Here is a 23333-nt window from a genome sequence, read left to right as displayed (position 1 = left end):
TACATAGTGTTTTCTTCAGCAAGTGGTTTTTTAATTTTATTTGTCCGTTCGTTCGTTTTTGTTTTGTTTTATTTTGTTTTTAAAACAAGAGTCTCATCGGATATTGTTAATAAGTCATTCAGAATTATCGACTGTGGCCGTATTTTCAGTTTATAAATTATAACATTAACCGCTGACGAAAACAATAAATCTATGCAAATGTTAATTTTGTTTTCGCCAAACTGAACGTCAGATGTTTAACGCGTTCATTAGTTTGTACCATTAACAGGCCTACTGGGACCAATAAAAACATTTGATGTTTCGTCACAATTCACAAAACAAATAGATGCCCAGGAGTAAAGTAAAAATAATAAAAAATAAAATAAAAGGGATCAATGTTTCCGAACTAAGTATATCACTAAAGATCGTTGATGCCCGTCAATAAACTGGTACTGTTGCGGGCATTACGCCGTCATGTATAGACTGATATTGTTCCAGCCATTACGACGCCGTATTTACCATGTGTGGCTTTCGTTCGGGCGTAAGTACGTTAACAAAATGTGTTAGACCAGTCGAGAAAAGCTTTCACGTGCGTAATTGACTCGAATCGAAATGTACACACACAAACACAAAGGCACGCCCAAGCGGTAAACTTGATTGGCAGCTAATGCATAGATCAATTTTGCTGTTGAGTGAATAGTACCACTTATTACGGCTTTTGCAGTGAAGCTAAAACCTTAAGGTGAAACTTCTACCACGAAACAAATGAACGGAATAAATGTTTGATGACAACGCCAGTAAAGATAGACTATTGCCGCGTCGCTCTGTTTTCTAAGAACAGTGTTTTACACGGTAGATTTAACACAAAAAACAAATGACACAAAACTCCGTTTTAAAACGGATTTCAAACTTCGCTAATATATAATTTAAACTGACAGTGTCATTAAGAACACGTAATATATAATTTTGTGATACAAAGAGAAAGCTGACCTAAAAGCAAAACTCCATAACCACTAGGTTAATAATGCAATCGTTTTAAAATTAGTGTTTTATTGCATCTATTATGTTTTGGAAAGGAAAACAAAATAATGTTTATTTATTTATTTGCACTCAGCATGTTTTATCAGCAACTACAGGAGCAAATGAAGCGTTTTCTAGCGTAAGGATGCTTTTTTATATAAAAAATGGCACCAATATTATTCTAAACTATAGAAATATACCTTGTACTGTGTTTTTATACCAGTCAAGACTAGTATATGAAAGGCCGTATTATGTGCTGTTGGGCGGGAAAGAACCTAATTGGAGAATGGGTCCATCGAATGGATCTTACGACCCAAAATACCCAGACGTGTGCTCTACTGACTTGTTCTGTCCTGGACACTTTCTTCGTATATTAGTCAGAAACGCAGAACATATTGGTAAATACATTCAGAGAAATCTGAAGACTCAAAATTACGTAAATTGTTATTAAAAAATTGGGACTAAGACAGAGGCCTATATAGTAAGTATACATCCTGGTTGACGATCGTTCCTTCAATTTCAGGTACTGATCATAATCCATTTGGTAATCATTGTAAAAAAAACCCATAAGATTACCAGATGTAATATACAGCGGCATGTTCCCTCCTGAACGTGCTATGGAAATAATATCTATTCATTTCCGTTCGTTTCTAACTAAAGTCGTAGTATATATGCTGTCATGTCGGTGGGAAAGTGCATATAAAAGATCCCTTGCTGCTAATGGAAAAATGTAGAGGATTTGCTCTGAAGACTACGAGTCAAAATTACCAAATGTTGATAAAATCAATGTGCTCTAGTGTGGCCGTTAAAGAAAACAAACTGTAACGTTACCTATCAGTGGATGAGTGTTGGTAATTTTCGATATGCTTCCACAATCTCTGACTTCGCCAGAAAGTTCTGTCCAAATCAGGGAATGTTATTTCAAATCGAAACAATTCTTTTGATGCCCACAAACTTTCAAGGTTCGAGCATGTCCCCCTGATATGACTTGTGCCTTTAGAAGGCGGAGTGAGGTATTTTAAAACAAGTCACACTATTTCTTTTGTAAAGTAGACCAATCAGAAATGAACTGGAAGTTGTTTTGAATTAGCATATTACTTGTTACCAAATTACAAAAGAGTTACAAAATACTTATATGACCCGGACTCAGTCACTTGTAAGACTACGCACAATGTTTACAACACTCTAAACTCAAATATCTAATGACATTATACAAATTCTATTTGTATGGCATTACCATGACGTTAAAGTCCCAAACGCTATTAGAGTCTTGAGTCTAGGACTTTGAAAAGCGCGGGGCCAGAAGCTGTGCCCAGAGTGGACCATCTTCATAAATCAAGGCTAATATTCGTTCCTCGTATTCAGCCTTGATACATGTAGTCAAGATTACTGATATCCACTACTAGCGCCCTCTATTGGAAGAAATTTTGTAACACCGATTATGTCCATTACACGATGACATCGCTGACCAATCACAGCATCGGTAACATGTGACAATCTTGAAAGCAATATCAAAAATTAACCGCCGAAACCTTTTTTTTAACATATCGTGACAAACACGACACGTTTCCACGGACGCTGACGCTGCGGTCTTTGTTTACAATAACAAGGGAATCTATAAGGAGCGTTGCGATTCGTTGCAATCAGATCTCATCGCATCCAATGAAATTTAAGCATTTTGTGGCACGATTTCTTGACGACATGTATCAAGGCTGAATACGAGGAACGAATATTAGCCTTGATTTATAAAGATGAGAGTGGACATGCATGGACATCGACATTTTGTTTGCTTTGGAATATGCTTATTTTCCCTTATTACTGCATCTGTGATGATTGTAGGTATATAATTTGTAAACTGAATGCTGCCAATCCTCTAGGTAACTCCTGAATAGGAACTGCTGTGTTATACACCTGGTCTCTCCTGAATATTTCTGTATTAGCAATGAAGTTAATTAAATAAAATAATTTGGCATCGGCAATACCTAATTATTGGCTAGTTCCGTTGTGTAAAGCAATCCAGTCAATACTGGGTATATACGCTATCCCAAAAGGCCGCTGTTGTCAGAATAACAGGTTAATGCGAGGTCAGGTTTCTGACGAATTGTATTAATTGTACAGTAAAGCTTCGTAATGAGTTACAACACATTGCTACTTAAAATAGACACTACTACCACCATTACTACTACTACTACTACTACTACTGCTACTACCGCTACTGCTATTGCTACTGCTACTACTACTGCTGCTGCTGCTACTACTACTACTGCAACTACTACTACTAATCGTCGTTACCATCAATTTCATCATCATCAGTGACACAGTTATCACCACAACCACCACTATCACTACCACCACCGCCACATCATCATCATCATCAATGTATAAAACTAGTTTCCACAGACTCACCAGATATAATCAACTTAATTGCTTAGTACGGAAGGTTTAATAATGAAATGTTATAGTTCAATAAAACGACTGGCAGGGATGTTATAGACTCAGGACACACGTATCCAGCTTGCCCTACTTATCACTTATCTCTATGGTTCTGTCCCTGTCTGACTGACTGACCTTGTCCGTTCGTCCGTCCGTCCATCTGCGCTGCCTTTTCCACTTTGAGGTTAATCTTTTCTCCATTATCTTATATCCAATCCTTCAACTTGTTTTACCATGCAACCTCAAACACAGATGTCTGCTATATTTAATGTTGCTGTGCTAAAAAAAATGACAAACGTATTTCGCCACGAGTCTGAGCAGATACTCCGGAACAGGTCCATATATTCAATTATCTGTAACTATAAAATCCCAGACAATGAGTTTGTCTGAAGGTGAGAGCGGATTATCTTGCTGAAAATCAGAATGTGATTAACAACGTTTTACAGCCAAGGTCCGCATGTATTAATCTCAAAACAGAAAAGCTAGCGAGAACACAGTTTGTATGACATTAACACTTGGACTACATACGTTTCGTCCAGTTTTCAGACACATACGACGGCTTTTGATACACGCAGCCCGGTACCGGCTCCAACGCAGAGCGAGTTCTTAAGGGCTAAATGGGTAGGTGTAAGGCCACTACACCCTCTTCTCTCTCACTAACCACTAACCAACTAACAACTAACCCACTGTCCTGGACAGACTGCCCAGATAGCCGAGGTGTGTGCCCCGGACAGCGTGCTTGAACCTTAATTGGATATTAGGACGAAAATAAATTGAAATGAAAAACAAACAAAACCCAGTGGGCCCACCGAATGGGGATCGATCCTAGACCGACCGCGCATCAGGCGACGCTTTACCACTAGGCAGTTTCCAGACTAAAATTTTAAGTTTTTGTTTGCACTTATTTTCGTGCTTATATTCAATTAAGGTGCAAGCACGCTGTCCTTGACACACACCTCAGCTACCTAGGCTGTCTGTCCAAGACTGTGGGTTAGTGGTTAGTTGTTGGTGGTTAGTGAGAGTGAAGTCGCGGTGTCGTTAACTCCGCTGTGAGTGGAAGCCAGTACCGGGGTGCGAACCCACTACCTACCAACCTTACATCTGATGAAATAACCACTACACCACCGAGGTAGGTTTTTATATATTTAACAAACAAAAATATTATTACTGTTTAAGTAGTCAGGATTTCGTTTTGAGAGGGGCACCCACATTGTCTATGAGTCGTGTTATGACGTATGCATTTCTTTCTTTATAATTAAAGGCTCACTGACTGTTCTCCTGAATAGACTGGACTCCTCGGGACAAAGTGAACTGCTACCCAAGCAATACATTCGCAACATCCGGGCACTTCGAGATTTGGCTGGAACCGTCAGCGAATTAGCCACCCCATACGTGGCTTTGAAATATCCACATTATTATAAACGTGAATTTTGTAGTAGTTTATTATATATAGTTTATATATATATATTAGTTTTAGGACATATGATTTTTTTTTAACGAATATGCATATAAGTGCTTAAACATTAAAAAAGTAATTATCAACAGCCAGTAAATGTTTTCATTTTTTAGAAAACACAACAAATGAGTAACACTAGGTAAACATTGCATTCTCCGATTTCTCCCTGAAGTTAAATCAAATCATTCAAATTGAAACATTCCTGAACTAAAACTCATCGGAAAACCACTTTCTCTAGCACAATACTATGCATATGTAATACTTTTACAATTTGTTATTACGTATTGTTTTACAGGTATAGGCGCCATTTTGAGCAAAGGATTCTGGGAACTGGACTATCCCAGCCGAGATCTAAGTTCGTCTATGGTGATATGGCCTCATCGGAATCACGAAGCAATGCGCGAAAAATCCTCCGATCTTTGTCTGTCTGAACTGTTCGGAACAGGGTAGGTTCACATTGTTAATGTATTTGATAGAGTGTCCACATCAGTGGACCCATTCCCTGACATCAAAGGCCGTGGTATGTGCTGTTCTGTCTGTGAGAAAGTGCATACGATTGCTGCTAACTGACAAATGTAGTGGGTTTCCTCTAAGATTATGAGTAAACAATTAACAAATGTTCGATATACAATAGCCGATGATGAATAAATCAATGTGCTCTAGTGATGTCGTTAAACAAAACAAATTTTAACATTTCATAGAGTGTAGGCCTGGTACACGTAACTGTATACCGCGTGTGCGCGATACTAATAACAAACAGTGTGTTTGTGTGGGGTGGGGGTGGTGGTGGTGGGATGGTGTGTACGCGCGTGTGTGGTGTGTGGTGTGCGTGTGTGGTGTGTGTGTGTATATGTATGTGTGTGTATGTGTGAGATAACTCTCTGATATCATCACTGTTTTTACACTGATTCAGGAGTACATGCCATCACAGCTGTATGTGTGTGTATGTGTGAGATAACTCTGATATCATCACTGTTTTTACACTGATTCAGGAGTACATACCATCACAGCTGTATGTGTGTGTATGTGTGAGATAACTCTCTGATATCATCACTGTTTTTACACTGATTCAGGAGTACATGCCATCACAGCTGTGTGTGTGTGTATGTGTGAGATAACTCTCTGATATCATCACTGTTTTTACACTGATTCAGGAGTACATGCCATCACAGCTGTATGTGTGTGTATGTGTGAGATAACTCTCTGATATCATCACTGTTTTTACACTGATTCAGGAGTACATGCCATCACAGCTGTGTGTGTGTGTATGTGTGAGATAACTCTCTGATATCATCACTGTTTTTACACTGATTCAGGAGTACATGCCATCACAGCTGTATGTGTGTGTATGTGTGAGATAACTCTCTGATATCATCACTGTTTTTACACTGATTCAGGAGTACATGCCATCACAGCTGTATGTGTGTGTATGTGTGAGATAACTCTCTGATATCATCACTGTTTTTACACTGATTCAGGAGTACATGCCATCACAGCTGTATGTGTGTGTATGTGTGAGATAACTCTCTGATATCATCACTGTTTTTACACTGATTCAGGAGTACATGCCATCACAGCTGTATGTGTGTGTATGTGTGAGATAACTCTCTGATATCATCACTGTTTTTACACTGATTCAGGAGTACATGCCATCACAGCTGTATATATTCCATTAAGCTTTATCGTGTACAAATTTGGGTTTTCTAAGCTACTCTTGGGAGTGGCAGTCCTCCTACACGCAGTGCAGGAGAGATGAAACATCCTGTTACGGATCACCTAGGGGAGTAGAGGTCCTCCTTACGACAAACATCTAATAGTGGATCGTGATAGCAATCACAACTTTGCCCTAAACCTCCTTTCAAATCTGCCTTGTGCAGAGATACGATTTTACAAAGGAATACAGTTTCGTTATTCAGATTCCATTATATGGCAATATTTCTCAGTGACATACAGAGTATAGATATTTTAAAAATTTATATTACGAGTCCGAAAGGAAATCGAAGTTAAAGTAAAAGATGGTACATTCTTGCAATTTTTCTCTTTATTTAAAAAGAAAAGAACATTAAAAAAACCCAACCCACAAAGAAGAAGAGAGAAAAAAAAAACGAAAACAGAAAAGTAATTACGAAAAACAAATAAAATACGCCCACAAAGAACAGTCTGTGAATTTATTTCCCCAATTTCTGTTATCGAATAGTCCGACTGACATATTGTTTCCCCATGCTGACGTCATCGATGATTCAGACAATGCAATCTGAGTGAGATTAAAAGATCTGTAAGGCTGCGGTAAACGATAAAATTAAGGACTGTAAATCAATCTGTTGCTGTGATTGTACACTGATCTTCTAAATTTGTTACGCACTTGAGCGCTTCTAGACTACAACGTTACCAGTGTTGTCAGCAATACAAAATAATGGCACTTGCTGAGTGTGGGATGATAACAGTCTAATAAAATTCAGTGTACGCGATGGATGATATAGCATATACAATATAATGGTACGCAAACACTAACTGCGCTGCGGAGGATGAAATCATTATGATATTAATATAAAAAAAACCTTAAAAGCGCCCAAGCTCGTGAGCCTTATTTCTCTAACTATGGATTATAAATGGAAATTACATTCATTTGGAATACCACACCTAGTTATTGTATGATCCAAAAACATTTTAATTGAACTACGATCGAGGGAATTCCATCATACGCTTCATTTTTAAACTCGTATTGATTGTACACGATAAAGCTTATCAATACGCTGAAATAAAATAATAAACAGTCGGAACTCACCATTTATTATTATTATTATTATTATTATTATTATCAGGCGCGTGTGCGTGGAATTTAGCAGGGATAAAGTCTAGACGGTTACAGCGCTCTAGTGCTTGGTTCAAAAACTGTTTTCCAGTGTCACCAATGTGGAATACGACAGTCGTTTTTCGTTAAACGTTTGCAAATTATTTTGACTAATTCGCAAAGTGGTCATTCGGTTTAATGTATAGCGTAACAAAAATAACAGTATAGGGGCCTACTGTCGCATGTTTTGTCATCCAAACGTTGGCTTAATTATTACTTAACTCAGTTGAATGCAGTTCTACGTGCAGGGACAAGTTCAAGCTATGTCTCCATGTGCGCGTATGCGTATGCGCGAACGAGTGCGTATCTAAAATTTGGCTTCAATGTATTTAGATTTTGGTGTCTCCATGTGTACGTAAGCGTCTACGTAAAAAAAACCTACTCACAGAATCGGTAAATGTAGCAATTTTTATCTATGCTCACGCAGTACGGACACGTAAATTCCATAAAATTACGTCATCGGTGAATTTCCCACTAAATTTGAAGCTAACATTGTGTGCGTCTTTTCGTGATTTCAATCTTTTCAACATGAAAACCACTAAAGTGTCGAAAGTATTGGTGGAAACACGTTTCATCTAGTAACAATTCAGCTGCAAGATGATGGTATGTATCATATTCCTTCCTTTTTTGACCGATAGGATGAACCCACCACCGGTGCTTTCTTCTTCCCCTCTTTCTTAAAGGTGCAGCAATTGTCAGTGCCAGTAACATGTCGTCATCCTCCTCTTCGTCCAGAAGGGCTAGAACGTTTCCTATACTCATATTTCGGTGGCCACTTCCTCAATTTACACTTTGTGACGTCACGCCAAAAAAATTACGCATTCTTCTACGCACACATGGAGACAGTCATTACGCATACGCATACGCGTACGCACACGTTCGCGCATATGCATACGCGCACATGGAGACATTTTTCTAGCCACCACCCCCTAGATAAAACACCGCCCCTCCACCCCAAAAAGGTAGTAGTAAGCTAATAATAATAATAATAATAATAACAACAACTATGTATTATTATTATTATTATTATTATTATTATTATTATTATTATTATTATTATCATCACATGTATTATAATATTGGTAAAATCACGTCGCGGTGCGATGGGTAGAAAATATGTATTTTGAGTTTTATTGCCCCTTGCAATTTTGCGCATTTGAAATATGACTAAATACAGCAAAATAACCTTTTTGTCATACAGTGTATTTATTTGCGGTAAAAACAACTTTAATTTTTTTTTTACGTAAGGAGCCTCAAAATTGCAATCGGTTTAAAATCATTAAGTTCAAGCCCTGTTGATAGTATCTGTACTATCCGAAGTTAGTTTCTCTTTTAGAGAATCTACCTCAGCAGCTGATAATTAAATTTATTTATTTATTTATTTATTTATTTATTTATTCTTGTTATTATTATTTTTATTATTATTATTATTATTATTATTATTATTTTTTAAATTTATTATTAATTTTTTGTTAGTACTGTAGGGGCAATAATTACGCTATTCATGTGTCTATGGAAACCGTTCACAAAAGGGTCGCTAGATTCATATACTCTCCCATCCCCCCCCCCCCCCCCCCCCCCCGTCTTCCCTGTTCAGAAAACGTACTGTTCGTACAGTACTTAGTATGTATTCCTCCTGTTCCAGATGGTTCGGTAATATGGATCAATCAAATACTTGTTTACCGCCTATATACATTTTTGCTGTGAATATAGCCAGTCCTCGTTCGCGCTGGCTATATACACGGCGTCATATATATAGTCACATTGTATATAAACACCGTCTAGTTCAGAGTATTCTTTAAAAATGTAACAATTCCTATTCCAAGTCAGCTGTTATGGAATATTCTGCATATTAATGAATTTAATAAAGTGAAAAATTAAGGTGTTTGTGATCTAGATGTTTAGAGTTTTTTGCGCACGACTAACGATACATTTACCTATAGATGCAAAGGCCTAACTAGTCGGGATTGTCGACGTTTAACATGTTTCTGTTAATAAAATAAATTAATGTATAAGCTTATTATCATTCACTACATGTTTTAATTAATTTTTATTAACTTATTTTCATTTTTTTTTTTTTTCTGTTTACCCTACGTCGCAGAGGACGGTCAAGCGGTCTCGTTACACAAGTTTGGTAAATCGTTTTGACATTGCGGTTATTCGGGGGTTGCCCATCACGTGAATACACAAATAATACGTCACACCTCTTCGCTCCAAATAGCCGTTATTTTTTTCCTGAATTATAGACCGTTGACATAATTCAATTATTTTTACAAAATATCAGTAATAAGTGGGTTATGTTAGTTATGTAGATGGTTAAGTAAAGTACATTTAGCGACAAATTAAATGTGTATATTTTCAGATAATACTTTGTTAGGTCATTAATTAGGTCAACCATCCGTGACAGAGCGCCTTTAAGACGCCTTTAAGACTTTAAATTTCAAATTCATTTAATAATAATAATTGGTAAAATAATCCTAGGTAGGTGCAGGAATGACCTACAGGTCCTTGTAATTCCAAAGCTTTTGTTCGAAAAGTATCATACCTATAGTGCGTCCCACAGGGAACGCCTTTTTCATACTATGGGATTTACTCCAAGTTTTTTTATTTTATGTCTGATCCGATTGCTTTCTAAATTGAACACAAAAATAGTATAGAATTTTTTTTGTGGAAGCTTGACCCGACCCCCCTACAATCTAGATCCCTCCACCACAAAGCATATTTTTCTGCTAACGCGTCTGGTCGCACGTACGTTTTGCCTTCTTTTTATTTATTTATAAATTACCCGATGCATCTCTTCCAAATCTGTAACCCCCCAACAACCTCAAACAGATTATATTTGTGTGTATATGTGTATGTGTATGTATGCATATACATATTTATGTATGTGGGTATGAATGTATGAATATGTGTTTGTGTGTGTATGTATGTGCGCGTTTGTGTGTGTGTGTGTGTTTTTGTGTGCGTGTGTGTGCGTGTGTGTATGTGTGTGTATATGCGTGTGTGTTTGTGTTGTATATGTGTATTTGTGTGTATGTGCGCACATACGAGTGGGTAAGGGTGAGAGTTATATGCGATGTAAAAACCCCATTCTACTATCCATCTTTAACAGAAGGATAATAACAGAAAAGATGATTTCAAAACGTTCAGTTACACTGGCGAGAAGACACTGAGTAGCCCAATTGTCCAAGGAAGTCGTAAAACGTGCTTTGTTACCCGTTGAAATTAGTTCAATTCAAGTCCCTACTGTGTTAACGAAACGCCGCACAGCAGAGACAAGTTCAGGAGAGCGGTCACTCGCGGTCGCTCGCTAGACTGTATTTTTGTTGTTGCGCATAACGTTAAATGAATGTGATATGATAGAAGACGGCTGTACCAGTCGCTCGCAACCCTAAACGCCAAAGGTTGATGGCTGGCTGGTGAGCACAATCCAATTTGTATAAGATGCGGTTTGTACAGCGAAATCTTTTGAAATTAATCTCTTCAGCATTAGCTAACTAAAAGAAATACGGTATAATTGGCTTCGTCTATGTTAACAGCACCGACATCATCATTATAATTATACAGTAAAGGATAATTTTTTTCTGACAACCATTCGTTACCCACCTACGATCATTACAATGACAGACCCTAGTTTTTAAGCACTACGACGTAGGTTTCACTACTAGAGCCTATAGAATAGAATACAATAGATGTTTAACGACACACCAGCACGAAAAATACACCGGCTATTGAGTGTCAAACTATGGTAAATGCAAAAATAATGTGATGATAACCATCAATATGAAAATTCAACAGTTAAATTAAAACACAGTGTAAAGAATTGTGCAAAAAATACAAATGTCACAGATAGATAATATTAAAATTTAGAATAAAAGTCAGTATCACGTAAAACGTTGTAATAGAAGTTCTGGATGGAATCGAAAGGATTCCATCACATTTCTTTGAGCAAATATATCTTTTCTAGTTTCCTTGAGATGCATACACTCCACCAAAATGTGGCGTACCGTCAGATATTACTTGTATTTTATTGTTTAGAATATCCAATTCCGTACATCCGATGTGTGTATGGTCATCCTGGTGTTTGTACTGCCACGAAATGCATTTTTGTTCATAATTCTAAAAACGCAAGTACTTCTGAGAAGTAAAAGTTATGGAGGAGATGAGCTCTAGTCTAGTTCTTTCACGCACTCTTTGTTTCTTTTTATTGTAGCTTTATCCAGTTGTGTTACAGGTTTGTAGATCAATTTGTAGTGCGCCACGACTGGTATAACAAAGGCCTTGGTATGTGCTATTCTGTCTGTGGGATGGTGCTTATAAAATATCCCTTGCTACCAATGGAAAATATGTAGCGGGTTTTCTCTCTAAAACTATATGTCAAAATTACCAAATGTTTGACATCCAATAGCCGATGATTAATAAATCAATGTGCTTTAGCGGTGGTGTTAAACAACACTAACGTTATGGATCGTAGGGGCGCTTAACCACTGGGCTACGTCCCGCCCGTCTTGAAAGCGTACTTAAATTGAAACATAACTTCTTCTTTTTTTTTTCTTTTCTTTTTTAAAACTTTTTTTTTAAAATTCATAATCATACAGTTAATACAATAACTTTACATAACAGATCCAATGTTAAATTGAAACATAACTTCATCATCAGTAACGATATGCTAAGGTATCGTTACATATTAACAATAAAAAACACAACCTAGAACAAATTAATAAATGGAGACAAAAACTGGTGGCACAATTTGTCAGATATTAACAAAGTCTCGGATGACGTTTTATTTTTCATATACTTGTATCATCAGCTTGCGCGTACTAACGTTTAATGATTGTGTATCACGTTTTACTTAGGGAGAGTAAAGCATTTACGAAGAAAAGTATACAAAATTACATTTCAAATAAATGTATGTTTTCTTTAGGATATTTTATTAACATACAGTACATTGTAATGCAATACACGTTTGTTTTCTTCCTCTCGTAAACTGGTCTCCAAATAGCCAAATGCCCTTTCACGAGATAAATAATATATGTTACTGTTGAAACTCGTGGGCATATGCTGCCATAATGATGTATATTTTAGTACTAAGATGTGTGTGTGCGTACGTGCCTGCGTGTGTGAATGAGTGTGAATGGATGTACGTGCGTATGTATATGTATTTATCCTATACACCCATAATGTCCATGTTATAAACTAATTTGATATTTACAATTATTATATACATAGCAATGAACTATATTGATCTACAGAAACCATAAAAGTGATTTTCAGTGAAAAGTCATATTTTCACTGTATTTTATTTACAATGAAAAATATAGAAATCATATTTATATTTTTGTGAATAAGTTCATGATTCAGTTTTCTCCCTTGTAACTTATTGCGATCTGATTATTGACGTTAGTGTCGCTTCATCGTTTTTACTTTACATTTATGATTACCAATGCAACTGATCGTATTTGAAAACATAAAAGAAACTAATTTAAACAACAGTACCGGTACCTATAAAAAATGTATGTGAAGTGTCATGTCAGTAAAATATCTGAAATTGATCGGGTACGAAGCAAAATAATGGTGACACAATAGTATCTTTGTGGTATTGGCTAGTCAGAGAAAACTATCCAAACTCCAATGACGTACACATACTGCCCTCCTGAACACGTGACCGGTTTAAGAACAAGCTTATCATATTTTCTTTAATGGCAGTTTAACACAGTTACGATTGTGCTTTGAAACTGACGATTTTGTATAATTTATTTTGAAACCTTTCTTCTGTTTTCTAACGTGATGATTCTTTCCCAAACTTTAACTTTCAGAGGAAACCCGCAACATTTTCCTATGAACAGCAAGGGTTATCTGTATTAGACGTAGACCAGTGGTAAAGCGCTCGCTTGATGCGCGGTCGGTCTAGGGTCTATCCACGTCGGTGGGGCCATTGGGCAATTTTTGGTTCCTACCAGTGCATCACGACTGGTATATCAAAGGCCGTGGTATGTGCTATCCTGTCTATGGGATGATGCATATAAACAACCCCTTGTTTCTAATGGAAAAAATGTATAGCAAGTATCCTCTCTCAGACTAGATCTCAAAATGACCAAATGTTTGACATCCAATAGCCGATGATTAATAAATCAATGGAATGGTGTTCTACCTCGAAATAGCAGAGCGGTAAGAAAAGAAGGGTGCTCGAAGAAGAAAACCCGAAATTTGTAGTAAATCATAAAAACTGGAATAATTTAGAACTAAAAAGTGATTATTATACTCTCAAAGAAGAAACGCAAAACCACATTGTCGTAACATTTGGAGAATTGATTTAATTATGAATGGTGAGCGATACCAAATGTTTGACATCCAATAGCCGATGATTAATAAATCAATGTGCTCTAGTGGTGTCGTTAAACAAAAATAAACTGTGTTTTTCTTTCCCAGGGAGAAGACGACACAGACGTGTCGGATATCTGACAGATGCTGGGACATGATGACCAAGCCAGGATACAGCGGTTACTCTCTGTCCCACGAAGTGTTCTACCTCGAAATAGCAGAGCGGGTAAGAAAAGAAGGATGCTCGAGAAGAAACCCGAAATTTTGTAGTAAATCATAAAAACTGGATATAATTAGAACTAAAATTGTATATATTTGTTTGACTCGGTCCACGAGGTCTTTTAGACATAACGATGAATGAGAAGTTATAAAATAAGCTTACGCAATATTTCTGTATGCAATATACGTGTGACATGGTACACGCGAAATCTTCACATGCGATCAAAAACAAAAAGCGAAAAAAAAGCAGCAGTGAGATTTGTTTAGAACGTGGGGCGAGACGTAGCCTAGTGGTAAAGCGCTTGCTTGGGATCGATTCCTGTCAGTGGGCCCACTGGGCTATTTCTCGCTCCAGCCAGTGCACCACGACTGGTATATCAAAGGCCGTGGTATGTGCTATCCTGTCTATGAGATGATGCATATAAAATATCACTTGCTGCTAATCGAAAAGAGTAGCCCATGAAACGGTGACAGCGGATTTCCTTCCTCAATATCTGTGTGGTCCTTAACCATATGTCCGACGCCATATAACAGTAAATAAAATGTGTTCAGTGCGTTGTTAAGTAAACCATTTTCCCTCCATTTTTCTTCCTGTTTAGAACGTTAGCATCTAGATCAGAGTCCTAACGTGTTATAAAGATAATGTTATCCCTTTTTCTTCTATATTACGATCATTCGTAAATCCATATCTCTAATTTGTTTGATATTAATACGCAGTGTGCAAGACTGCATTAAAAAAAACCCCACCCGAAACGAGAACACATGTAATAATATAGATCATCAAGCCTGCTTTCAAAGAAAGTCTGTAGCAGGTCGCCAACCGACACAGTCTGACACACACCGACGCGGACCAAAAAACTATGTTTGGGAATACAGTTGCAGACAGCTGCGTCCATCTGCCGCTCTGCCCCGGATTGAATCCCTGGCCTCCAGAGGCCGAACCCTGGGGCTGACATGCTAGAAACCCTCGTGGTATATGAGCATGTTAAAATATTATCGCATCGCATCGTACCATCTGCCTCAGTCTGCGTCGGTCAGCGACTGCAACAGACCGGCCTCGGTGGCGTCGTGGTTAGGACATCGGTCTACAGGCTGGTAGGTACTGGGTTCGGATCCCAGTCGAGGCATGGGATTTTTAATCCAGATACCGACTCCAAACCCTGAGTGAGTGCTCCGCAAGGCTCAATGGGTAGGTGTAAACCACTTGCACCGACCAGCGATCCATAACTGGTTCAACAAAGGCCATGGTTTGTGCTATCCTGCCTGTGGGAAACGCAAATAAAAGATCCCTTGCTGCCTGCCGTAAATAAAGTAGCCTATGTGGCGACAGCGGGTTTCCTCTAAAAAACAGTGTCAGAATGACCATATGTTTGACGTCCAATAGCCTATAATAAGATAAAATATCAATGTGCTCTAGTGGCGTCATTAAATAAAACAAACTTTACTATTGCAACAGATTTGATGGAAACCAGGATTTAAAATGATTGTATTCGAATTTATAATGCAAGACTATTTCCAAATCACGACCAAGGAAAGAAGGAAATGTTTTGTTTAACGACGAAATCACGACCAAAGAAACGAAATCAGTTAGTTTTAGGACATTAGCCTGCCCCCATTATCCAGGGTGTCACCATCTAAGACATTACCTCCAAGACATCTTCCGTACATCATCTATCTATCCATGCCTTCCATCTATTCATCCATCCATCCATTCATCCATCTATCCATCCACCCACCCATCCATCCATCCAAGACCCACCCATCCAAAACCCACCCACCCACCCATCCATCCATCCATCCACCCACCCACCCATCCATCCATCCATGTACCATCTACCTACCTATCATCCTGCCTGGTCCCCTGCACACCTTTCTACCTGGGGCACGGTCTCAATAAGTCAATCGGGTCAGTCATTATGTCTGTTTACATTATCTACTATATATATTTCTAATCTATCTTTCTAATCTGTCTGTCTATCTAGTTATTTATCCATATATTCTAATCAGTCAATCAATCAATCAATCGATCAATTAATCAATCAATCAATCTACAGTGAAATCTCTCAAGACCGGACCCTCTGCAAACCGGAATTCCTTCAAAACCGGACGTTTTACAGAGTCCCTTTTTAAAAAAACCAGTACAGAACTTAGCCTCTTTGAACCGGATCCCTCTTAATACCAGATATTTTATTAGTCCAAAGGGTGTACGGTTTAGAGGGGTTTCACTGTATCTATCTGTCTATCTATCTATCTATCTATATATCTATCTACCTATCTATATGTCTGTCTGTCTGTCTATCTATCTATTTATCTACCTATCTAAAAAATTGTTTTATATATATCCATCTATTTACCTACCTTGCATATCTATACATTGTATGCACTTTGAAAGTACCACCAGTGTTCTACTTTTAGCAGTATTTTGAGCCGGTTATTTAATTATATGAACACGGGCTTCCTTATTTACTTATTATTGGAATCCTTTCAAGACATTTGTTGTTCAGACTGGAGACATTTTTACTCTAGACCCACGGCTACTGACAAACAAGTATTTTCAGCAGCCACAAAAGTGGAGATTTCGAATCAGACGTATCGTATTTTCCGACATCACTTGTGGCCATAAACCTTCATCTAGGTTTTCTTTTGGCCGTGGTTAAACATCTTCAGACCGTCATCGACGTTTTCGTGGCGAAATAATTGAAAGGGAGAGGAAAAGAACGAAAGCTTTTACCGTTGTTCTTGAGAAATTTGATAATTACAGTATATGACGAATCCGGTTAGAAGAGCGACCATTGGATTCTTCACTTGTCTTTCGGCTGTATCCAATTATTCTAGTGATTAAAAGGCGTAGAAAATAGAACAGCGAGTGCTTAATTTAGCAGTCGTCACGTTACATACATTGAAGGTAAAATCTGGTTTATTGTTATAAAAAAAACAATAAGTCATTACCAACAACTGACAACAGAAGGTGGGCCCAAAATGTATTCAGTTTCCAAACATTCAATGAAAAATTATATGAACTGGTGTATGAGTGTGAATAATTTATTTACACCAATGCAGATTTTCAAAACGTATCTCCCATTTAGAGCATACGTGCAACTTCATACGAACAGCTATATGTAATACAGCTCTCAAGTATAGGAAGGAATGACCACACAGATATGGAGAGAAGAAACCCGCTGTCGCCACTTCATGGGCTACTTTTTTCGATTAGCAGCAAGGGATCGTTTATATGCATCATCGCACATACAGGATAGCACACACCACAGCCTTTGATATACCAGTCGTGGTGCACTGGCTGGAACTAGAAATAGCCCAATGGGCCCACCGACGGGGATCGATCCCACACCGACCGCGCATCAAGCGAGCGTTTTACCACTGGCTACGTCTCGCCCCCTCTAATACAAATAGCCGTGGCTGTTAATGGAAAAAAATGATGCGGGTTTCCTTTGAAAGTTAAAGTAGAAGGTTTCCTCTGAAGACTACGAGTCAGAATTACCAAATGTTTGACATCCAATAACCGATGATTAATTAATCAATGTGCTCAAGTGGTCTCGTTAAACAAAAACAAACTTGTAATCAAAACTAGAAAGTAGTTAGAACAGCAATGAAAACAGTAACGACATCTTAGAAAGCAATACACTTTTGCTATATTCATTCATTCATTTCAACTTATGTTCGTGCTTATATCCAATTAAGGTTCAAACACGCCATCCTGGGCTGTCTGTCCAGGACAGTGGTTAGTGGTTAGTTGTTAGTGAGCGAGAAGAGTGTGTAGTGGTTTTACACCTACCCATTGAGTCGTTACAACTCGCTCTGGGTGGGAGCCGGTACCGGGCTGCGAACCCAGTACCTATCGGGCTGCAAACCTAGTACCTACCAGCCTTATGTACGATGGCTTAACCACGACACCACTGAGGCAGGTTTTTGTTATACTAGTGATGACCAGTGCTTTATTGACTTCTAAAAATGTTCTATTAATGACAACATTTACTGTATTAACCTGTATCCACTTGGACTGGGTAATATGCTGAATTATTACACTGAATTACAATAACACAAAGAGCGGAATTTACAAAGGTTGTTTGTCTTAAACGCAGGTGTTTAATCATAGTAAAAACTGTTTACGGCCACACTGCAATGGAACATAAAGGCTCTTTTATTGGTAATATCACCAACATTAAGTCCATAAAACGACTGAACCGGGGTCGAGGCTGTGTGTGATGGCCCTTTGAACCGTAAATTGAATTAACAAAATAGTTGTGTTTACAGTTAACCAACAGGCATTATTTCAGTCATTATTAGAAATAGATTATAAAGAGTGGTTAGACCTTTGGGGTGATAGCCAGAAACTAGCTTCAGGGTGCCCGTACGTATAGGGAAGCAAATAGTATCCTTGGCAATAGACGATGGAGAAAGACAGCGGAAATATATTTTTAAAGGCACTGTCCTAATGCTAGGCTCAGACTACCAACTACCAGGACAAAGTTGGCCAACTTTCTGCTATCACTACGTCTACGACTGTCCAGTTGCTAGTCTGAGCGCTGTTACAACTCGATCCTCGTCGTATACAACTTGTACGATTAGTTGTTAATTTGATCGCACCCACCGTACATTGGCTGTTGGGGGAAATTACAACGAAACCGTCAAGTTGGCCAACTTCGTCGTTACAGTTGACAGTCTGAGCCTAGTGTTACAGAGCATTTTAATTATTAATCTTTATTGTTTATACTATCAGTGTCTGTATATATAAAAAGTGTTTCTGATTGCCTAAATGTTTCTAGAAGCCGATGCTAGATTTTACTTTCCAATAATTTTGCATGTGTACAAGAAAAAGGTATTATAGCAAAGCTACTACACTCATTATATGCTAATATAACGATGGAATTACTCACACACTGTAGGACTTTACTTTTTAATTATGATAACCGCACCGACATGCAGAATTGTGTTTTATCTTGTCATTTAGATTAATGTATATATCTTATTGTTTTATTTGTGCTGCCATTGTTTTAACTGTACTATATTGAATTGTTTACTTTATTTGTCTTTTAGATACTTTTAGCGAATAGTCTCTCATAACTCAGTATAGAGTGGCACATTGCAATTTTATAATTTATATTGCTTTTATGTATATGCTATATGCCTAAATGTTTGTAGAAAATCTAGCATCGGCTTCTAGCTATATATGCTATATTTCATTCTGTTGTAATGAGGTGAGACTTTAATAAACTATCTATCTATCTCATTAGGGTGACCACAAACACATTGAATATACAGACTCTGATATTCTAAACAAGAAAATTTATTTAACATGTTAGTCAGAACATCCTACAAAGGCAGCAAACTCAGGACTGTCCCACGTATGGCTCCACTGTCATCACCAATTTCAAGACATTGATGTTGTCTGATTTTCAGTATATCTATACTTCATTTCAGTTCGGCTGTCTTCCCCAAGTACTGACAAAGATCCTGATGAACAGACAGCCCAGCGTGACGGCTCTCAGAGAAGCGTTTTGCGCCAACATGTTCGAGGAGGCCAAACTGATCGAAATCGATGGATTCATGGTGCACCGCCGAGACCTCTTCATGGAGAATGGTAAGTCAGTGATGATGGTGATGATGATGGTAATGATGATGGTCGTGGTGGTGGTGGTGGTGATGATGATGATGATGATGTGGTTGATGGTAGCGATGATGAAGATCATGGAAAGTTTGGTTTGTTTAACGACACCACCAGAGCGCATTGACTTATTGGATTTCAAACATTTGGTAATTCTGACATAATCACAGAGAGAGGAAACCCGCTACATTTTTCCATTAGTAGCAAGGGGTGATTTATATGCATCATACCACAGCCAGGATAGCACATACCACGGCCTATAATATACCAGTCTTGGTGCACTGGCTGGAAAAAAAAAAATGAAGATGATGATGGTAATAATGATGATGATGATGGTAATGATGATGATGTTAATGATATGATGATGATGGTGGTGATGATAATGATGATGATGATGATGATAATGATGTTGATGATGATAATGATGATGATAATGATGTTGATAATGATGATGATAATGGTGGTGATGATGATTATGATGGGTATCATTTATTGTTAAATATACTTGAACCTCTTACAACACTGGTATGTCTGTTAAGAATTAGTTGTTTCTTAAAAATTGAAATAGTAATAAAAACCTTCAACCTACGTCATAGCAACTGGTCTAATGCGCGAACTAAACGTTCGCTTCGATGTAGATTTTGTGTGTGTGTAAAATAGCACCTGTTTTCCTTAATTAATGAAGAAAAAACACACAATCGTACTCTTACACATTTGTTAAAATCGTTTCAAAGAATTCCCAGCATTTGTAAACACTTACAATAATTATCAAAATGTGGTATAAAGCACACTACAATAGCTTCTGAAAGAAATCAAAGTGTTAAAAAATATCAAAACATTTCAAAGCTGCGTTTTGACACAAGCAAAAATTTAACCATACGGTGTTTGATGCCCTTAATAGTCTTATTATTTTGTTGAATAACAACGAAATCGGTAAATATTCAGCACAGGTGTAAACATTTAGTCCGTGTATTAGACCAACCTCTGAGACGTAAATTGAAAGGATTGGTAATTTATTTTTAAATCTAATAATTCGCCCGGCACTCTCTCTACAAACCAACATTTTAAAATGTTATCTGCAGAAACGTAAATGCTGATTTGCTTCATTATTTGAAGTATACCGATTTTTTACCCATCCTTACAATCCAAAAGCTACAGGCACTATCCAATTATCAAAATTCTAGGACGTGCCAAACAATTATGTTTTTATAAACTGTCTCTCATACGTGAAATTTTGTTTTAATCTGTACCAATATACAAAACATTTTACAGTTAATTTTTTTTAATGTTATTATCCAATTTACAAATGTTGATATATCTTAATATTTGAACCTTACCTTTTAATAGCCGAAACCTGTTTTTATATTTTAAAACGTCGAAGATACTTTTCATACACATAAAAATGGTGTTATTTTACGGGTACATACGTATTTCGTTTGTATCTGTCTGTCTATTTGTCGGTCGGTCTGTCTGTCTGTCTGTCACTGTCTAATTAGACTATGTATAATGTTAAAATAGTTTTGAAGTAAAATCATTTTATATCTCCAATGCAGTTGGCAGCCTTGTTGTTGTTTTTTGTTTGTTGTTTTGGGGTTTTTTTACGGTACTGTACACACAATATTATCACTACTAATATATATATTTAGATTACTATCAAATCAATATATTTGCTTATTATATAGAAGTTTCCTTTGGCCAGAAAATAAAAGTGCAATACCTTGCAGTTTAATAATTAATTTGTGTCATGGCGACAGAATTGATATAATAATAAACACCAATTCTCTCGCTGACTCTCATTTCTTCATATAATTTTTGTAACATTAATTTTCTTCCTTTGAAGATTCTAGATGATTAAATCCTATTGTCCTGTAACGTGGCTATTCGAGTGTCACGGCAACCGCAGACAAACATGATTGTGTACTCGTGTTTAGTTTCATTGTGTTTCGAGTTAATACCTTATTACTTGTTTTGGTAGTAGTAGGAAATAATATTTTATTTATGTTTTCATTTTATTTTCACTTATAACAAAACAATTCCTGCAAAACACAAACAAACCACGACCAAAAAAAAAAAAAAAAAAAAAAAAGAAAAAAGAAAAGAAGAAGAAGAAGAAATATAAATAAATAAAAGAACAAAACCGAACAAAACCTCCACACAAAAAAAAAAAAATTCCACAAAACAAACCCACACACAAAACCCCACCAAAACCAAGAACAAAAAACAACGAAAAACCTCCGAAAACCCCCATAAAATCCCCCAAAACAGAACTAAAACCAAACAAAAATAAACAGAAACAACAGCAACAACAACAACAACAACAACAAAAAAAGAAGAAAAAAAAGCCTCCCTTAAAAGTCACAACCCAAAGAAACTCCAAAACTAAACAAACAGTAAAAAGAGAAAAACCCGCAACAAAAAGCAACTAAACCCCCCCCCCATAAAAAACCCCAAACAAAAAACAAAACAAAACCAATAAACAAAAACACAAAAAACACCCCCCCCACCCCCCAAAAAAACAACAACAACCCAACAACAAGAACCCCCCCCCCAACAAAAACAACAACCAACCAACAAAAACAAAAAACCCAAAAAAACAAAAACATCAAAACAAATATCCACACGAATAAAAATAAATTGTTATCTATTTATTGCTGAATACATTATTCTAAAATGACATCTTTTTGCTGAAACAGTCTGAGACATTCATTACAATAACAATATCATCGTATTACCATTTAAACAGCTGCCCTGTGCGGAATGCTGGGATACCGTGACTTCTTCAATTCTGATTGGCTGGAGAAAATCCTGAGCTGGCAGACGCCAGGTCGAGGCTGCTACGTGGCATCACCGCTGGAGGTTTTCCCACATGGTAAAGTTTGTTTTTTATTTAACGACGCCACTGGAGCACATTGATTTTTTTATCTTATCATCGGCTATTGGACGTCAAACATATCCCACATGGTATGATATCCTAGTCTCTGTCCTGGTTTCCATACATCGATACAACCGGCCTCGGTGGTGTCGTGGTTAAGCCATCGGACACAAGGCTGATAGGTACTGGGTTCGCAAGCCGGCACCCACAACGAGTTTTAACGACTCAACGGGTAGGTGTAAGACCACTACACCCTCTTCTCTCTTATTAACCACTAACAAATAACTCACTGTCCTGGACAGACAACCCAAATAGCTGATGTGTGTGCCCAGGACATCGTGCTTGAATATAATTGGATATAAGCACAAAAATAAGTTAACATGAAATGAATAACATCGACCCAGACACTGCAGAGTTGGAACAGGTTTCAACTTAAGGCTCATATCTGTAAGGGGCGCGTGCGTGCGGTTCAGCTAAACAAATCGGGGGTGTGAGGGTGTGCAAGGCCCCTACACTGAAAAGGGGCAGGGGTGTAAGGCACTACCCCGACTTCAATGAC

The 23333-nt window shown here is 37.5% G+C and overlaps 1 protein-coding gene across 1 annotated transcript in view; it reads left to right on the top strand.

The window, feature by feature from the left end:
* The window catches only part of LOC121380256 (UPF0764 protein C16orf89 homolog), a 37600-nt gene that overhangs the window by 13362 nt on the left and 905 nt on the right, over positions 1 to 23333 (top strand). The window contains exons 2-6 of the mRNA XM_041509102.1: positions 4694 to 4855; positions 5184 to 5334; positions 14169 to 14286; positions 19719 to 19878; positions 22646 to 22771. Of these exons, the coding sequence (XP_041365036.1) occupies positions 4694 to 4855; positions 5184 to 5334; positions 14169 to 14286; positions 19719 to 19878; positions 22646 to 22771 (717 nt within the window). The remainder of the gene's footprint in view (positions 1 to 4693; positions 4856 to 5183; positions 5335 to 14168; positions 14287 to 19718; positions 19879 to 22645; positions 22772 to 23333) is intronic.

The sequence above is a fragment of the Gigantopelta aegis genome, chromosome 8 (genome assembly GCF_016097555.1).
Source record: "Gigantopelta aegis isolate Gae_Host chromosome 8, Gae_host_genome, whole genome shotgun sequence".
NCBI lineage: Eukaryota > Metazoa > Mollusca > Gastropoda > Neomphalida > Peltospiridae > Gigantopelta > Gigantopelta aegis.
The sequence above is the reverse complement of the archived record's forward strand: the minus strand, read 5'-3'. Positions and strand labels throughout refer to the sequence as shown.